This window comes from Abramis brama (genome assembly GCF_963993115.1).
Source record: "Abramis brama genome assembly, chromosome: 10".
NCBI lineage: Eukaryota > Metazoa > Chordata > Actinopteri > Cypriniformes > Leuciscidae > Abramis > Abramis brama.
In genome coordinates, this window is record NC_139972.1 from 10,713,631 (window position 1) to 10,733,513 (window position 19,883).

The 19,883-nt window shown below is 46.4% G+C and overlaps 1 protein-coding gene across 2 annotated transcripts; it reads left to right on the top strand.

Moving 5' to 3' along the window:
- The first annotated feature begins 933 nt into the window (after positions 1–933).
- LOC311090597 (E3 ubiquitin/ISG15 ligase TRIM25-like) lies at positions 934–19,442 on the top strand. 2 transcript variants are annotated; one of them, XM_084125980.1, is made up of 7 exons: positions 934–1,059; positions 8,977–9,571; positions 13,934–14,029; positions 14,333–14,566; positions 14,776–14,929; positions 15,016–15,075; positions 18,220–19,442. In XM_084125980.1, exons 2-7 carry the CDS (start codon positions 9,014–9,016, stop codon positions 18,759–18,761), a joined length of 1,644 nt encoding a protein of 547 aa, XP_083982106.1. In that variant the 5' UTR covers positions 934–1,059; positions 8,977–9,013; the 3' UTR covers positions 18,762–19,442. The 2 variants fall into 2 exon arrangements, with proteins under 2 accessions (XP_083982106.1, XP_083982105.1); XM_084125979.1 differs by lacking the exons at positions 13,934–14,029; positions 14,333–14,566; positions 14,776–14,929; positions 15,016–15,075; positions 18,220–19,442 and adding exons at positions 9,721–9,816; positions 10,669–10,902; positions 11,125–11,278; positions 11,362–11,421; positions 11,557–12,812.
- Positions 19,443–19,883: the final 441 nt, after the last annotated feature.

Sequence of the window (19,883 nt, forward strand, 5' to 3'; positions counted from 1 at the left end):
AATGAGTTTTCTCCGCAGGGTGGCTTGGCGATTCCTTAGAGATAGTGTGAGAAGCTCGGTCACTCGGGAGGAGCTCAAAGTAGAGCCGCTGCTCCTCCACATCGAGAGGGGCCAGCTGAGGTGGCTCGGGCATCTTTTCCGGATGCCTCCTGTACGCCTTCCCGGGAAGGTGTTCCTGGCATGTCCCACCAGGAGGAGACCCCAGGGAAGACCTAGGACACGCTGGAGGGACTATGTCTCCCGGCTGGCCTGGGAACGCCTCAGTTTTTTACATAAAGTTTCATGATTTAAAAAAAAAATAATTAACTTCACTTTTTAATAGAAATAAAAAATATACTTTTAAAAACAACAATGGAAAAATTATCATTTTCACAAGTTGAAATTTAGGGGTTAGGGTTCGGGACAGCTACCTCCCAATTGAAAGTACCCAATAAATTGTTTTTATATATATTAGGCTTAATTATATTTTAAATATTATTGTGGGATCAAATAGAGAATAGAAAGATCTTAGTAAACATCTAAAATTTGAATACTTAAATGCATTTTAAATGTGTTTTTTGGTTGTGGGACAGCAGTTTGCACCAATTCTGTAGAATGGCCCATATATACCTATTATTTTGGTAATGGTTGACTAACTGAGTGTGCTCTTCTTGAGTTAATTTAGGTTTGTTAATAAAACATAATTTTACGCACAGATTGCTGGAAGTGTGTTAGAAGCAGTTCAAACAAAGAAACACATTTTCTGCATTATTACAAACCATTAAACTACTGATGATTGGTGTAAAGAGATGCGGTATGATTTTAAGCAGAGTCATGGCTTCACATACAGTAAACAATATGTTTATCCTCTCTCTCTCTCTCTCTCTCTCTCTCTCTCTCTCTCTCTCTCTCTCTCTCATGTACACACATCTGAACTCTGAAAACCAGGAAGTTTGTGAGTTCGAGAGAAACGAAACCTATTTCCCTGCTACACGAGCCTCTACTTCAGGATTCACACTGTTCCAGTTTGGTTAAAGCTGTAAAGGAGGGAATATTTTACTTGCTATTCTGATAAATCAGGTAAGAACATCAAAAATCCTTAACTAATTGTTTTATGTCTTCTTGCTTGCATTGAAAAAAGGGCATTCAATTATTACTGTATGAGTCTGATAATAATTCCATGTTAATCTAGATGTTTTATGTTTATTCTTCTGGTTATGGATGAATATGTTAGGATTATTCTTTTATATTATTAGTCAAAACTGTTAACATTTTGTAGAGTTACATGCTCTTTTGTTAAAGGACAATTCCGGTATTTAACACTTTGAGTCTATTTTGTAGTTTGTTTTGGATGAACAAGAGTGGTGGACAAAGAAATTTTGACAATGGTTCCTGTCTCGACTTTTTGACTATTTTAGAATTGCCCATAACCGCTTTAGAATGGGAGTCTATTGCCATGCACAAACATGCCCTTAAAACGATACTTGGTTACTCACGTAACCTCGGTTCTCTCTAGAGAGGGAACGAGTATTGCGTAAGCTTGCTTACGCTGCGGCGAAAGTCTTCTTTTCTCGAGATACTGAAGCCAAAATTATCCTTAATTCATATTTTGTCAACGCAGTGCAGCTGCGGGCAGCTGAGCTAGAGCGGCATACTGCACGCTCATTGGCTGCCGCGCGGCAACTGCTTAAGCCTACCAGTGAGCCTGGCGTGACGTCGCGCCCTCGCGCGTCACAGCCCGCCAGAATGGGCGGCGTCAGAGCGTATATAAGGAAGGCTCGTAGGCTATATTCTCTGTTTTCTGTCGAATGAAGCGACACAAGCTATAGGCTTTAAGCACGGCAGGGAACGCAATACTCGTTCCCTCTCTAGAGAGAACCGAGGTTACGTGAGTAACCAAGTATCGTTCTCTTACGAGAGGTTCTCTCGTATTGCGTAAGCTTGCTTACGCTGCGGGAACCCCTTGTCCACGCCGTGCGCGCCTAACGATCACATATGACTCTTTATGAAAAGCATAGAGGTGAAATGACAGGTGGCCAGCGGTGCGGGCCAACACATGTTCATAAGCACACCTAGGGAACACAAGAACGGCACGGCCGGTCTATGCATACTGATACCCTGAGCGTGCAGCTCAACAGACAAGCTAATCGATAATACAGCCTGCGCACATGAGCAGGACATGCACACGACTAGACTGACAGAAGTTTAGCCTGCAGGGCGGGAACTTCCAGGTTATAAAACCTAACAAATGTAGAGGGGGATGCCCAGCCCGCCGCCATACAAATGTCATGAATGGAAATCCCGCTGGACCATGCCCACGATGAGGCCATGCCTCTGGTGGAATGAGCCCGTATGCCCAACGGACATTGCAGGTCTTTTGATGCATATGCTGCTGCAATAGCATCCACTATCCATCTGGATAGGGTCTGTTTCGAGGCGGCGCGACCCTTAGCGCGCCCTCCAAACGAGACGAAAAGCTGCTCTGAGCGCCTGAAGGCTGCAGAACGCATGACATAACACCTTAACGCCCTGACCGGGCAAAGGCGGTTAACACCCTCCTCGCTGCCGGATGACGGCAGGGCCGATAGGGTAATGACTTGAGCCCTAAAGGGAGTACCTAACACTTTGGGGACATAACCGTGCTTCGGTTTGAGAATGGCTAACGAGTCGTTAGGTCCAAACTCGAGGCACGACGCGCTGACGGACAGCGCATGCAAATCACCCACTCGTTTGACTGAAGCCAGAGCTAGCAGAAAAACGGTTTTAAGCGTCAAGTATTTCAACTCCACAGAGTCCAAAGGCTCGAAGGGATGCACTTTTAGGGACTCTAGGACCAGAGACAGGTCCCAAATAGGGACTGACGGGGGCCGAGGAGGGTTCATCCTCCTGGCCCCGCGCAGAAAGCGGGTAATAAGTTCGTTCCTGCCCAGCGAGCGGCCGCGCGCCGATTCGGCGAACGCTGCTATGGCCGCGACGTACACCTTGAGCGTGGAGGGGGACCTGCCCGCGTCCAACATCTCTTGAAGGAAGTTTAACACCTGTGGGACTCCACAGGACTGAGCATTAGAACCCTTTTCCACACACCATCTGCTAAACACCGACCATTTAGACGCATAGAGCCGCCTCGTCGAGGGGGCTCTGGACTGCGTGATCGTGTTAATTACCCCTTCTGGCAGATCAACGAATATCCGTTGATTTCCCACGCATGCAGAGACCAGTGCTCTGGATGGGGATGCAGAATCGATCCTCGGGCTTGAGAGAGAAGGTCTCTCCTCACCGGAATCGGCCATGGGGCTGTGTCTGCCAGTCTCATTAGCTCGGGGAACCACGGCTGGTTTTCCCAGCGCGGAGCTATGAGGAGCACCGCGCAGTTCGCCTCCCTGATCCTCGCTAGCACTTGAGGCAGCATCGAGATCGGTGGGAACGCATACAGCGGAACGCTGGGCCAGGTCTGGGCCAGCACGTCCTCGTGTTTTGAGAAAAACCTCTGGCACTGAGCGTTCTCGCTCGCGGCGAAGAGGTCGATCTCCGCTTCGCCGAAACGACGCCAAAGCGTTTGTACCGTCTGGCGGTGTAGAGACCATTCCCCTGGGGGAACGTTGTCCCTGGACAGTCTGTCCGGGCCGTCGTTCAGACGACCGGGTACATGAGCTGCCCTTAGGGAGCGCAGCGGGCCCTGAGCCCAGGATAGGAGGCGCTCTGTGAGAGCGCGCAGGGTTCTGGATCTGATTCCGCCCTGGCGGTTCACGTAAGACACCACTGACATGTTGTCCGAGCGAACTAGCACATGGTGTCCCCGTAGAAGCGGTAGAAAGTGCTTCAGCGCTTTCTCGACCGCCAGCATCTCTAGACAGTTTATGTGAAGGCTTTTCTCCGTGTTCGACCATGGGCCGCAAATCGGACTGCCCTCGTGAGTCGCTCCCCAACCCATGTTGGACGCATCTGTCGAGACCACTTTGCGGTGTGCGATGACCCCCATCGTCACTCCCCGCTGATACCATTCGGCCGCCAGCCAGGGCTGCAGGGCTGAGACACAGCGCTGAGTCACTCTGACTGGTGCACGGCCCGAAAACCATGCATTGCGGGGCACTTCCGACTTTAGCCAGCATTGAAGCGGGCGCATTCGAAGTAAGCCCAGCTGCAGGACCGCTGCGGCTGACGCCATATGGCCCAAAAGCCTCTGAAAAGTTTTCAGGGGAAAAACTTTCCCCACTTGAATGGAAGCGGCGAGGTGTCGAACACAGCGCGCGCGCTGTGTTGACAATCTGGCCGTCATCGCCGCCGAATCCAGATCTATACCCAGAAAAGTGATAGACTGGCTGGGAGTTAGAGAGCTCTTGTCCCAGTTTACGGAAAGACCCAGGCTTTCCAAATGACTGAGAAGCGCTGTCTTGTGAGAAACTAGTTCCTCTGTTGAGTGCGCTATAATGAGCCAATCGTCCAGATAGTTCAGAATTCGCATTCCCTTCGATCTCAGGGGTGCGAGAGCCGCATCCATGCACTTCGTAAATGTACGGGGTGCCAGGGACAGGCCGAACGGCAGGACGGTGTACTGATATACCTGACCGTCGAAGGCGAATCTCAAGAATGGCCTGTGACGGGGAATAATCTGAATCTGAAAATACGCGTCTTTCAGATCGAGAGAGATGAACCAGTCCCCCGGGCGAATCTGCGCGAGGATTTGACTGGTCGTGAGCATTTTGAACGGTCGTTTCATGAGCGCTTTGTTCAAATGTCTCAGATCTAATATAGGTCTGAGCGCTCCGCCTTTCTTGGGTACGAGGAAATAACGGCTGTATAAGCCTGCCTCGGTAACCGGCGGGTGAACTCGCTCTATCGCCCCTTTGTGCAGCAAATTCGCTATTTCTGCGTGAAGCAGATGAGCTGCATCCGCCTTCACTTGAGTCTCGACCCGGGCACGAAAGCGCGGGGGGCGGCGAGCGAATTGAAGCGAATAGCCCTTTATCACTGTGTTTAGTATCCACTTCGACACTCCCGGAATAGCTTTCCATGCATTCGCACTCATAGCTAGGGGTCGAATCGCCTCCGGGTCCCGCCCGCCGTACAGCGCGGGACAAGGAGCCTGTGGCGGTATGTGCGCGAGTCGCGCAGTGGCAGTGAGGGGAGACGGGGGCTCGCTGATAGCGGCAGCCGGCTGAGTGACGCTGTGAGAGAGCGTTGTGTGTGACGGCTCGCGGCGCGGAAGCGGGGCGGGCTCGTGAGTGTTCACATGAGAGTGTGCGTGCTGTGTAGCGGGCACAGGGCTCTTTATTAACACACAGTCGGTGACGGGTTGCTCTGGACCCCGAATGTGTGAGACAGAGCGAGCACTGTGTAGGTGTGAGCACTGGGGCGTGGGCACGTGACCTACAACTAACACTCGAGCGGCCGTAGCGCGCTTTATGTGAGTGCACTCTGTGGGGTACACAGGGGAGATTGTGCTTGTGTGTAGCAATGAACACTGGGGCGTGGGCATGTTTACTACACTCATAACACTGACGGCGTGAGCCGAATGACCAGATTTTACACTCTTTATTTGACTTATCTGGGTCGCCGTAAAAACAGCGTTTGTGTGCAGGCGAGAGAGTTGAGAAACTGGCTCGTTGGCTGCGGTGGACACTACTGCAGTAGCCTTTATCAAGGGGACTGGCAGAGGGATACAAGTTAGCTTTGACGACGGTCCGGCCGCGGCGGGACTCAACCGTCTTTTCCTCTCGACGAGTGCTAGGAGGACTTCGCAGGCTCGGGTTTCAGCGAAACTCTAGGCCGGGGACCCCGCGGGGGTAGCGGCCTGTGCTGGCTGGTGGAGCGGGACCTAGGTCGGCCGCGCTGGCGCTGCTGCGAAACTGGAGGTCGAGACGGGCGCTGCGTGGAGCTGCATGCAGGAGGCTGAGTGTTAGAGCGGCCTGCAGCGGAGCTCGAGCGGCGAGGCAGAAAGAGGTTCATGGCCTGTGACGCCTTCTGTACTTCAGAGAAGCGGTCCACGAGGCCACTCACCGCAGGGCCGAAGAGACCGGTGGGTGAGAGCGGGGCGTTGAGAAACACGGACCGCTCTTGATCCCCCATGTCGGCTAGCGTTAGCCAGAGGTGGCGCTCTATGACGGTCAGCGAAGCCATGGAACGTCCGATAGCTTGGGCCGCTGTCTTCGTCGTGCGAAGGGAGAGATCCGTCGCACTGCGCAGGTCGGTCAAGGCAGACTTATCCAGTTCTCCCTCGTCGAGCTGGCGGAGGAGGTCGGCTTGGAGAACTTGAAGGACCGCCATTGTGTGCAGGGCTGAGGCGGCTTGCCCAGCGGCGGAGAAAGCGCGTCTGACAAACGCCGAAGTAGTCCTGCAGGCCTTAGACAGGAGGGCAGTCTTTGAACGCCATCTAGCAGATGGGGTGCAAAGATGCGCTGCAACCGCCTGTTCGACCGGTGGGATCCGGTCATACCCCTTCTCCGTGGCTCCATCCACGCGGGAAAGAGCTGCTGAGGCCGGAGAGCGGAGTCTGGCCGAAACTGGAGCATTCCACGATTTAGCAAGCTCCTCGTGAAGCTCCGGTAAAAAAGGCGCTGGTCTGGACGCTGGAGCTTGTCGACTGGCGGGCAGGAAGCATCCGTCGAGCCTGTTGGGCGGGGACACCGCTGGCGGAGACCATTCGAGGCCCAGGCGCTCGACTGCCAAAGTGAGGAGGCGGAGAAGCTCGGCGTCCACACTGGCGTGAGTCCTGCTGGACGCTCTGGTGGAGGAGGCGGAGCGGACAGAACCGGACCATCCCTCGCTGTCCGACGCCATTAACGAGCACGTGTCCAGTAGCGCGTTGTCATCCGCTTCATCCCCTGAGGCGACGGCATCGAGGGCGAGAGCCGTCGGCTGCGCGTCGGGAAGCAGGGGCGGAGAAGGAGAGAGCGAGGCTCGCGGGAGAGGCTCCGGCGAGGCCCTGGCTCGAGTCTCGGGCTCCGGTGGTCGTTGAGAGCGGCGTTTCTTCTTACGCGGCCCGACGACGGTTGGAGCAGGCTCTGTGAAGAGGGCGAGTCGAGCCCGCAGGGTCGACATCGGTAGCTCTTCACAGAAGGTGCAGCCGCCCGAGGAAAGCGCGACGGCTGCGTGATCCCGGCCCAGGCAGAGAGCGCAGATAAGATGGCGGTCTCTGTCGCTGAGCGTAGAGCGGCATGAGCCGCACGTGGTGCGAGGCATTTGCAACAACGCCTCCGCTCTTTTAGAAAGTGCTGCGGAAGCAAAACATACAGAAACATACGCCTCATTGGGCGTGACGTCACGCCAGGCTCACTGGTAGGCTTAAGCAGTTGCCGTGCGGCAGCCAATGAGCGTGCAGTATGCCGCTCTAGCTCAGCTGCCCGCAGCTGCACTGCGTTGACAAAATATGAATTAAGGATAATTTTGGCTTCAGTATCTCGAGAAAAGAAGACTTTCCCGCAGCGTAAGCAAGCTTACGCAATACGAGAGAACCTCTCGTAAGAGAACAACCCTTAACATTCGTTTTCAAAACTGTGCAACTCACCGAGTGGTTAGTGGTGTTCGTTGATGATTAAAAACAAATATATCGGCGCAATGTATGATTTCAATCCGTTTATTTTTCTATAGTGGAACTATTATTTCAGATAACTCACAACCGTGTATAAACTTCCGCTCTTCCGCAACTTCCGTTGCTCTGCTCACGCTAGCCTTCTGAGAGACAGAGAACAGAGCGAAAAGACCATAAAAGACTACAACCAAATGTAAACAGCCCCCTTTCCGTTTCCGGTAGCGCAGTAATATCAGAGAATGTCTAATAGGAAGAGAATTGGCACTCTCTGCTTACTTCCGGTTTCTGGACTGGCTGCAGTAACACGTCTCTGTCCATGCGGGGGCGCTCGCAGGCGAGTGCAGAATGAATGGAGGTCTATGGCAAAATACCCCTCAAAATCCACTTTTCTCAGGATATAATTTTTTGTCTAGTAATTTGAATGTTGTATTCGAAAGGAGATGCAAAGAAATTACACATTGCTGGGTGTTCGATTTTTTAGAGTCACTTATTTGCTTTAAAAAGTCTTTTAAAATGTCAATGACGTCATACACATCGTACGACCAGACATACAGCTTTACGGCAATCCTTCAGTCACTCTGGTGCTTTCGCGCTCTGCACTTTCTTTTCACTCGAGGCATCGACAACACAGCTGACACAGGTAAATACACGTGCTAGAAGAGTTTTTGTTTTGTTTGTTTCTGGTCCCGCTTCGGATGCCACGATGCCATCAAGCGGTATCTCTGGTCGTAATCAGTCCTTCACTGACCAATCAGCGTTCATTAGCAGAATGCTAGCGTGTTATGGGCAACAACAACTCAACCTGTAAGAAATCGAAAGGACATAAGTACTCGTTCATTCAACTTTCGACCTATAACCCATGTTGAACTTGCAAAACCTACAATAAAATCTGAGATTTCTCAACGGCAATCGGGTGAAAGATACACATTTAGCCGTATAGCCCCATAGACTCCCATTCAGTCTGCACTCGCCCGCGATCACCTCCAGTGGAATTCTAATGGAACTGCAACCAAGATCTATACAATGGGGCGAATAGGGAGTGCCAAGGCTCTCCGTAGATGGGCTCTGGTAATATCAACGAGCAATGAGTCCTCCAACGGAAATCAATGGGATTTTACAAAATGCCAAATAAAACACGACAGAAACTGTATTTCGCTACGCTACTTGTTTTGGAACATCAACGAACACCACTAACCACTCGGTGAGTTGCACAGTTTTGAAAACGAACGTTAAGGGTTGTTTTAAGGGCATGTTTGTGCATGGCCATAGACTCCCATTCTAAAGCGGTCATGGGCAATTCTAAAATAATCAAAAAGTCGAGACAGGAACCATTGTCAATTTCTTTGTCCACCACTGTTGTTCATCCAAAACAAACTACAAAATAGACTCAAAGTGTTAAATACCGGAATTGTCCTTTAATGATTTACACATGGATTTATGTACTTTCTTTAATGATTTACTTCTGGCAGAGCCGTTTCTATTTGAGGACAGACTATCTGCAAAGAAATGTCTGAATCTGCAGCGAGTCCGTGTGTGGATCAGTTCAGCTGTCCAGTCTGTTTGGATCCTCTGAAGGAGCCGGTGACGATTCCCTGTGGACACAGTTACTGTATGAGCTGTATTACTGACTGCTGGGGCCAGAAGGAGCAGGGGCCGCCGTACCGCTGTCCCCAATGCAGAGAGAGCTTCAGTCAGAGACCTCTACTGAAGAAGAACACTCTGATAGCTGAGATGATGGAGACGCTGCAGAAGACGTCCCTACAAACGGCTGCTGTGGAGTGTGATGTTTGCACTACAGAGAAGAACAGAGCTGTAAAGTCCTGTCTGCAGTGCTTGGCCTCCTTCTGTCAAACTCACCTGCAGCTTCACTATCAATCTCCTGCGTTTATGAAGCACAAACTAGTCGAAGCTTCCAGACACATTCAGGAGAACATCTGTCTCAGTCATGGGAAACTTCTGGAGATTTACTGTCAGGATGATCGTCAATGCATTTGTTGTTTGTGTACTGATAATCATAAAGGACACAGTGTGGTGTCTGTGGATTCTGAATGGACTAGTAAAAAGGTAATCAACTCTTATCAGTTTAGGTAGTTGTCATTTTTTCTTGAGTTGATAATAGTCAAAATTGTTTATTTATTTTAAATGACTAATTTAAATGACTGACATACTGTAGTACCTAACCTACTTCCTCCTTTGTATGTGAACATCCTCAGAAAGAGTTAAAGGAGATAAAGGTGTCGTGTCAGAAGCTGATCCTGGAGCGAGAGAGAGGCCAGCAGGAACTCAGTGAAGCTGTGAAGCTTCTTAAAGTATGTTTCTTTATGTGTTCTTTAGTTTTAAAGTTTGATTGACACGCAAAAAAAGTTATTTTAAAAATTCAATAAAAGTACATGATGACCGATGGATTTTGAGTTCCAAAAAATTTGTTAAAAAACTGCTATAATAGTGACACAACTCACACCGTCTTATTGAGAAAAAATAAACAATTCTGAATTAGAGACAAATGTTCAATCAATGATTACAATGGTTTATTTCTTGCAAGAAAGGCACACAGTCATACAGTCAGACTATCTCTTTTATATATCTGCTACTCATAACATAGATAACAAAGGGCCATAGCCCAGGCTTATAGCCAATTTAACCTTTCTCTACCTTGTTAGGAAAGTACGTTATTTCTTATAGGAAAAGATAATTGATCTGAATAATATAATGAATAAAACTATTTCCATGACACGCTTCTGTCCATTTTATGAGCGTGACAGACACTCATTTACTGCATTGATTCACAACAATGATCTTGTCAGGGTGTGTGCAGGCAGAAGAAGATGAGGAAGGCAGAAGGCTCCAATACAAAGTGTTTACTTACAATTAGAACTCAAGTGATACAAAATGGCAGGATACACACACAAGTTATGACGTCACATAGACGAGAACAGACAAAGACTGACTGAACAGAGGGAACTAAATACAGATATTGATGAACATAAACCAGGTGACACAGATGAAGGTGAATGACAAGACACAGGTGATAATGATGAACTAATGATAGTAGACATGGCAATGGATAAGTGGCGGGAAAACAAAAGACATGTGACTAACAAGACTAAACAGGAACACAACGGTTACAGATATGCATGATCAGATATTTGTGTCTCTGATAGAGTTCAGCGCTAGAGACCATGGAGGACATTGAGAAGGTCTTCACTGAGCTCATCTGCTCTCTTGAGAAGAAACGCTCTGAGATTAAAGAGCAGATCAGAGCTCAGGAGAAGACTGAGATAGATCGAGCAGAGGAACTTCACAAACATCTGGATCAAGAGCTGACAGAACTCAGAAAAAGACAAGCAGAGATTGATAAACTTCTGATTACTGATGATCAGATCCAGTGTCTAAAGGTAATTAATGATCATGTGTGTAATTGATATACTGTAGGACGCTCACCATTCATTGTTCTGTGCTTTAAATATTTATTTTATTTAGTGGAAACAGTCACTTGTGCTGATGCCAAAATTTGCCAAAATTTTGAGAATCTAAACATTATTGTGGAGCTTGTTTGGTCTTTGAAAAAGATCTGTTCTGCTTTACAAATTATGTTTGAACTGTTTGTCTCATTTCAGAGCTGTCAGTCTGTGTGTGTTTTACCCACATTTGAAGACGTTCCCAGCTTCACTCAACACACTCATCTGTCTTTTAAAGACGTTTCAATCTCAGCATTCAGAGAGGTTTTGGAGGACGTCTGTCAACAGCAGACTTCTAAAATATCACAAGAAGGTCTGAATCTTTTGATATGTTATTTTGTCATTCATACTCTTAAACCAACAATTTAACTGTATGCTTGTTTTGTGTCTCTTCAGTGTCAAATGTCCATGTTACAAAGCCTCCAGAACCAACAAACCCAAATGATTTTTTGCAGTGTAAGTTGAACTGTAGTTTCTTCAAGGCAAACACTCATTAATTGATCAGTGGAAATGATCTGTTACAATGAGACCATTTTAGACCAAAGTTTATTTTAAAGTTAAATATTTGTTTTTTTGTTCATTCCTCCTCAGATTTCTGTGAACTTCACCTGGATCCAAACACTGCACATAGAAACCTCAAACTGTCTGACGACAGTAGGAAGATATCATATTGTGATAAAGATCAGCAATATCCTGATCACCCAGAGCGATTTAATGTGTTTCCCTACATCTTGTGTCGAGAGGGTTTGTGCGGTCGCTGTTACTGGGAGGTCGAGTGCAGTGGGAACGATTGTGTTATAGCAGTTTGTTACAATGGAATTGGACATAAAGGAAAAAGTGATGACTGTAGACTTGGCTTCAACAAAATATCCTGGAGATTGTCCCGTTATCAACAGAATGTCTATTTCTTTCATGATAAAGCCAAAGTCCCAATCCCCGCTGTCTGCTCCTCTAGAATAGGAGTGTATCTGGATCACAGAGCAGGAACTCTGTCCTTCTACAGCGTCTCTGACACAATGACTCTCCTTCACAGAGTCCAGACCACTTTCACTGAACCCTTATACCCTGCGCTTGGGGTTGGTACAGGTTCTTCTGTCAGGATCATAGAGCAGAGGAGAGTTCAGACAGACAAGAAATAATTATAATTGATCAATTTTCAGATTCAGTTGCTAAACTCCTGAAATGTGTATGTATTTAAATTCAAATTTAATTTGAAGTTTGGATAAACAAACTTAAACACCATCAATGAATCAACATCCATTTAAAACACTCTCAAGTTGCATTTAGTAAATATACAGTTCATTATCAGATTATAGTGATTTTGTAAGTTTGGCTTCTGAAAGTGTTCATCTTCAGCAAGGTTTCTTTACTGCAAAACTCAATAATAATCCATGTCTGAATCCACGATGCAGTCGGCTGTGGAACAAACTGTTTACAGTCGACATTGATCAATATTTTACTTGTCACATGTAACATGTTGTATTACATTTATTAAATGCAGCCGCTATTTTGTTCTGTTGTGTTGCTGCTAATAAGACCACCTTTCTTTATTAACATTTTTCTTTTTTTACAATATGAATAACTGAGTTGACTTCAGGATGAGACCTGATTTTGATTGATTTTTACTGTTTCATAACTATCTGATGGTGTTGGCAAAAAGCTGAGAAATGGGATTTTTTGAAAACCTTTTAAAGACATTGAGTTTTTCCAAATATCCTCTTCCATCAACGCATAGCAATGTTTCTTAAAAAAAAAAAACATCTTTATATTTGTTGTTCTTGGATTATATAAGTAATAATGTAAATTATTTCTGTAATTTGAAAATTAAACAATTGTTCTTTGGTGTTAATAACAGTGATCTTTTGATTAATTTCAAAGTGTAAATGTTGCTGTTTTAGAAAACATTGTCTTAAGCATCTGTGATTATATTACTGTTATGACACTCCTTCAGCTAAATATACAGGCTTGTGAATCATTAGAGATCTGTCATTCAGATGCATTTCTTTGACTCAGATTTTCATATTTCTTTTTCTGTCATTATTCAATTATTTAACTAAATTGTCAAAACGCATAGATTTAGTATTTTACATTAAATCATCAAAAATGATAGACATTTTACATATTCATCAGAAATCAAATGTCAGCTGTGATCAGTTTAGCTCAAAAGCTTTTCACTTTTCACTATCCCAGTTGTAACGTCTCCAGATAGATGAAGGCAAACACGACGATACAAATAATAACAAAGGTTTAATTCTCACAATAGATTCCAACAGGCGAAAACACAAAATAGTGTGCTATGCACAAACAGAGTACTCTTTACTCAAACAATGACCGGCCTACTGAAAGAGTGAAAACCAGGAACTTCCTGGAGTCTGAGACTGGAGGGTGAACAGAAAGACGGACAACGGACTCCAGGATGGCCTAGGTGACCTAGGTGGAGCTGGCTGAGGAGGCGACCATGGACCCTTCGGGCGGCCATGGCGGAGACGACCCTTCGGGCGGCCATGGCGGCGCGGCCTCCATGGTCCAATCGCGGGACCTACGGGACCAGCTCTGGACTGGACCAGCGGCGAAGGAGGCTCTGGGCTGGACGGGACCAGCGGCGAAGGAGGCTCTGGGCTGGATGGGACCAGCGGCGAAGGAGGCTTTGAGCTGGGCAGGACCAGCGGCGAAGAGGGCTTTGAGCTGGGCAGGACCATCACAGACTCTGGCTCGGCGGGCATGACGCTCTCAGTCTCTGGCTAAAAAGGTAACATCAGCAATAAAAAAACAAAAAAACATGTGTAAACTATTTTATTATAATAATTATATTGCATATATTTATAGGCTGTAATTTCAATTAAACTTTTTACACACCTTTACCAGACTGGAAAGGTGTTATGTCTATTTTTTATTATAATTTAATATATATATATATATATATATATATATATATATATATATGTTTTTGGTATGTTATCATCCTCAGAAAGAGTTAAAGGAGATAAAGGTGTCGTGTCAGAAGCTGATCCAGGAGCGAGAGAGAGGTCAGCAGGAACTCAGTGAAGCTGTGAAGCTTCTTAAAGTATGTTGTTTTATGTGTTCTTTAGTTTTAAAGTTTGTTTGACACATAAAAAATTATATTTTGAATTTAATAAAGGTAGATGTGACCAATAGCTGTTAAGCTATAAAAGTAGTCACATACAATTCATGAAACTTTGGTTTGTTTTAAAGCTTGACAGGCACTAATTTACTGTCTACCTTGTTTGGAACAGATACAGCTTAATTTGACTTCTTGTACATTTAGAGAATTTGACCAAAAAAAAAAAGAAGAAATTACATTATCACAACAATGATCCGCATGATCAGATCTTTGTGTCTCCGACAGAGTTCAGCGCTAGAGACCATGGAGGACATGGAGAAGGTCTTCACTGAGCTCATCTGCTCTCTTGAGAAGAAACGCTCTGAGATTAAAGAGCAGATCAGAGCTCAGGAGAAGACTGAGATAGATCAAGCAGAGGAACTTCACAAACATCTGGATCAAGAGCTGACAGAACTCAGAAAAAGACAAGCAGAGATTGACAAACTTCTAATTACTGATGATCAGGTCCAGTGTCTGAAGGTAATTAATGATCGTGTGTAATTGATATACTGTAGGACGCTCACTATTCATTGTTCTGTGCTTTAAGTATTTATTTTATTTAGTGGAAAAGTCATTTGTACTGATGCCAAAATCTTGAGAATCTAAACATTATTGTGGTGCTTGTTTGGTCTTTGAAAAAGATCAGTTCTGCTTTACAAATTATGTTTGAACTGTTTGTCTAATTTCAGAGCTGTCAGTCTGTGTGTGTTTTACCCACATTTAAAGACGTTCCCAACTTCACTCAACACACTCATCTGTCTTTTAAAAACATTTCAATCTCAGTGATTAAGGAGGTTTTGGAGGACGTCTGTCAACAACAATCAGCCAAAATACCTCGAGAAGGTCTGAATCTTTTGATATGTTATTTTGTCATTCATACTCTTAAACCAACAATTTAACCATACGCTTGTTTTGTTGTGTCTCTTCAGTGTCAAATGTCCATGTTGCAAAGCCTCCAGAACCAAAGACCCAAAACATTTTTTTGCAGTGTAAGTTGAACTGTGGTTCCCTTTCGTTCAGTCACTACGAGTTACGTCAGTGAATTACGAAATGGGGGTTTCGCTTAGAAGCTTATCACCTTCGAGTTCTACAAAACCAGCCAATGGCAATGGAATGCCATGGGTCTGCGGAATTTGCATAGCGTAACTCCGCCCGACTGCATGGGTATAAAAGGAGGACCCTGGCAATCTTGCATCATGTTTTTGCTTCGGAGCCAAGAGCTTCTCTTCACTCCTCTGCAAGCCTGTTTCTGAGTTCTTCGAGACTACGAGACGAGCGACTCTCCAGTGTGTTGGTGTAACGGCGCGTTCCAGCGAGATCACATTGCCTGCTGCTGCTCTGTGCAGTGATCTGCCAACAATGTGTATGCTTCTCCCTGGGCACTTCAGCACACTGCTGAGCTTTCCTCTCCTCACAAAACAGCTTGCGTGTGGCACGTCTTTTAAAAGATATCTCGCCCGTGCACTTCTGGGTGCGGTTGACTCGTTTTGCCATCTGATGGGCACAATCGCTGCCTGGCGTGTTTGGGCTTAGATCACACTCAGGCAGCGTTTGTGGATGAATCATGTTCTCACTGCGGGAACATGACCATTGCGGTGCTGCGGTCAAGACTCAATGACCTCCGCGGAGGTAGAGTCCCCTCTGCCACACCCCGATCTATCCCCTCCACGAGAGGTGATGCTTTGGCTGGTGGCCAGGGTGACCTGAGGTCCCCGCATCTCATTCGGTGCTCCAGATGATGAGACGATGTCCATCGCCGCATCACAAGGTGGGCTGGAGTCTTCCGGAGATGAAGACTCGGCTGTGCTGCCGCCTTCAGGTGTGCCAGCATTGCTTGAGTCTGATCCGGAATTGATAGAACGCTTCTACCTGGCGTGGTGATCCAAAGCACCCCTCCAAAGAATGTAGATTTTCGTCACCCCCGCCCGTACCAGCCCTGCAGCCTGCCAAACGCCAGGTGAAACGACGCTCCTGATACGGGCAGCTCAGAGATGGGCTGCAGTTCTTCCCAGGAGATGGTAGCAGGCTCTGCCTCGCCACTCTCGTCCCCCTCTGTCGCCAGACCCCTGTCAGAGTAGGCCCCCGTGGAATACTCGTCCTTCCCTGGCCTCCTCTGTCAGGATGCAGCATATGACCGTGCCCCCACACCGGGATGCTCCACCTCTCACATCTGAGCCGGTCATTCCGCCTCGCTGCCCCATCGTGGGTACGTCTGTGGTTCGCATAACCCTGCTGGTTCAGTTTTTGGGAGCCTGGCTAGAGCTTCCCAATCTTTCCCGCTTGCTCGCGAGAACCATCAGGCTTGGCTACGTGATTCAGTTTGCGCGGTCTCCTCCATGCTTTTGGGGAGTCTGCTATACCATGGTGGGTGGCAACGCCCCTGTCATGCGTGTGGAAGTCGCCACCCTACTGGCGAATGGTGTGCTCGAGACCGTCCCTCCCTGAAGCTTCTACTTCATTGTACCCTAGAAAACCGGTGGGTTACGACTAATCCTGGATCTGCGCGTCTTGAACCGAACCCTTCACAGGCTTCCATTCAAGATGTTGACAGCCAAATGCATTTTCGAATGTGTTCATCCTGGACTGGTTTGCAGCGATTGAACTGAAGAAGGCTGTCTCCTTCCACCCTGAAGGTTTATGTGTCTGCCATCTCTGCGCACCACAATCTTGTTGAGTCGAAAACGGTGGGACAGCATGACCTGGTCGTCAGGTTCCTAAGGGGCCGAGGAGACTAAATCCTCCTCGCTCTCCTCTCATACCCTCTTGGGACCCCGCAGTGGTCTTATCAGCCCTGCAGAGAGCTCCCTTTGAGCCATTGAGCCATTGCGATCAGTCGAGCTTAAGTTCATGTCTATGAAGACAGCGCTCCTGGTTGCTTTGGCAGGCTAACTCTCACGTTATCTTGAGACCCCGCCCTGGATACATGCCCATGGTTCCCACCACTCCTTTCAGGGAATCAGGTGGTGAACCTGCAAGCGCTGCCCTTGGAGGAGGCAGACCCAGCCTTAGCACTGCTCTGTCCAGTACGCACCCTCCGTGCTTACATAGACTGAACGCAGTAGTTTTTCAGGACCTCAGACCAGCTTTTTGTCTGTTATAGTGGGAAGCTGAAGGGAAAGGCTCTCTCCAAGCAAAGGTTGTCTCACTGAATAGTGGACGCCATTTCACTCAGATGAGTTCTCCTTAGACCCTGAGTTCCTCCGGCACTGTTGATGCCGTCACCAGAGTGCATGCACAGCTGGTCAGCCCTTGTGATTGGCTAGGTGCTCCATGTGCATGGTTTCCCCGTTGGGCAACCCCCACATGTGTATTTCCACGGTAAGCCTCCTCTGAGCACCTGTTTTCCCTCGGCAAGACCCCTCTTGCCATCTCGAGGTTGAAACATTCCACCCTGCGGGCTGGATACCTCTGAGTTTTCCATATCCTTCCCGCACTCCAGTCATATGTGTATTCTAAGTCCTCCCTACGGGTAGGCGCTGTGTTACATATTCCTCCTGGGATATGCCACCTAGTGTACCTTGGTATTCCTGCATTTAGCTAGCCCTTTGTCCATGCTAGTCTCATGACAGGGAGCTTAGTCTTGCGCAGGGCACTGGAAGACAGTAGCTGTGGCGTGATTGAATTGGGACCCCATTTCGTCATTCACTGATGTAACTCGTAGTGACTGAACAAAAGGGAACGTCTCAGTTACGAATGTAACCCTCGTTCCCTGAGGAGGGAACGGAGACGTTACGTCCCTCTGCCACAACCGTTGTACCGCTGGAGCTGCCTGGAGTTCAGTCTTGGCTCCTCAGTGGAAAACATGATGCGAGATTGCCAGCGTCCTCCTTTTATACCCATACGGTCGGGTGGAGTTACGTTATGCAAATTCCGCAGACCCATGGCATTCCATTGCCAATGGCTCGCTTTATAGAACTCGAAGGTGATAGGCTTCTAAGCGAAACCCCCATTTCGTCATTCACTGACGTTACGTCTCCATTCCCTCCTCAGGGAATGAGGGTTACATACGTAACTGAGACGTTTCTTCAAGGCAAATCATTAATTGATCAGTAGAAATGATCTGTTACAAAGTGACCATTTTGGAACCAAAGTTTACTTTGTTCCGTATTTGTTTTTTGTTCATTCCTCTTCAGATTTCTGTGAACTTCACCTGGATCTAAACACTGCAAACAATAAACTCAAACTGTCTGTAGACAGCAGGAAAATATCATTTACATATAAAGACCAACAGTATCCTGATCACCCAGAGCGATTTGATTGGTTTCCCTTTATCTTGTGTCGAGAGGGTTTGTCCGGTCGCTGTTACTGGGAGGTCGAGTGCAGTGGGAACAATTGGGCTGTAGCAGTTTGTTACAAACAAATTAGACGTAAAGGAAACCTTAATGACTGTAGACTTGGCTTCAACAAAATATCCTGGAGATTGGGCTATTGTCTACAGAATTTTTGTTTTATACATGCTAAAGCCCAAGTCCCAATCCCTGCTGCCTCTAGAATAGGAGTGTATCTGGATCACAGAGCAGGAACTCTGTCCTTCTACAGCATCTCTGACACAATGACTCTCCTTCACAGAGTCCAGACCACTTTCACTAAACCCTTATACCCTGCTTTTGGGGTTGGAGAAGGTTCATCTGTCAGGATCACAGAGCAGAGGAGAGTTCAGATAGACAAGAAATAAATATAATTGATCGAGTTTCAGATTCACATACACATGTAACATTTTATATTACATTTATTAAATGCAGCCGCTTTTTTTGTTCTGTTGTGTTGCTAGCTGCTAATAAGACTTTCTTTCTTTATAAATGTTTTAATTTTAATAATTGTTTAGCCTGTTTCATAACTACAGTATCTGATGGTAAGCTGAGAAACCACAATTTTGAAAACCTTTTAAAGACGCATCTTTTTAAAATATCCTCTTCTATCAATACATAGCAATGTTTCTTCAGAAAATTCATCCTTATATTTGTTGTTCTTCGGTTTGATGGAAACAATAGTGGGCAATTTTAACACACTCAATTCCTCCAATCAGAAACAAGCGATGACACTTAATCTGCACATGCTCAGTAGGATTCTCTCTCTGTCTGTAGAAAAGGAGCTCAATTATTTCACCTCAGCAGAAGTTTTCAACAAAACACTGATTCTGATTTATGAAAGTTACTTTTTGGATGTACAGTTTTTTTATTCTGCTGGCTTAAGTTTAGATGAAACTGTGTTATAATTGTTCTTGAGCCACATGGCCCAATGTAAGCACGTTGTTTGTCTGTGTTAACATACTTTTCTGTTAGAAAATGAACATATTTCACTACATTTAAATGTAAAACTACATTTAAAAGGGGTGTATTAAAATAAATGTGTTTGTTCTATTCAAAATCAAAGGAGGTCTGGCTGTCTTGTGTGTCTTTCCGGTCCTGGGCGCACTTGGCCTGAACTAATGGCAATGACATCCACATGTGCCACAACTGTGAATCATACTAGAGTTTAACAGTGTAATTTATTTATAGCAAATCATTATATCATTGTTTATGGAAATTATTAGTGTTACCAATTGTAATATTAGTGCACCTATATTTGTTTCTTGTATCAAAAGATCACTATTGTATTTCTAGTCTGTAAGTTATGAAGGGAACTGTAAAAATGGTTACAATTGCCCTCGGCCTCCCCCTAAATTTAATAAATAATGTAATCTGTAATTGTGATAAAATACAGAGAAAATTCAATGAAATGTTGCATTTGTGTTAATAACAGGGATCTTTTGGTTAATTCAAAGTGGGAATGTTGCTGTTTTAGGAAACATTGTCTT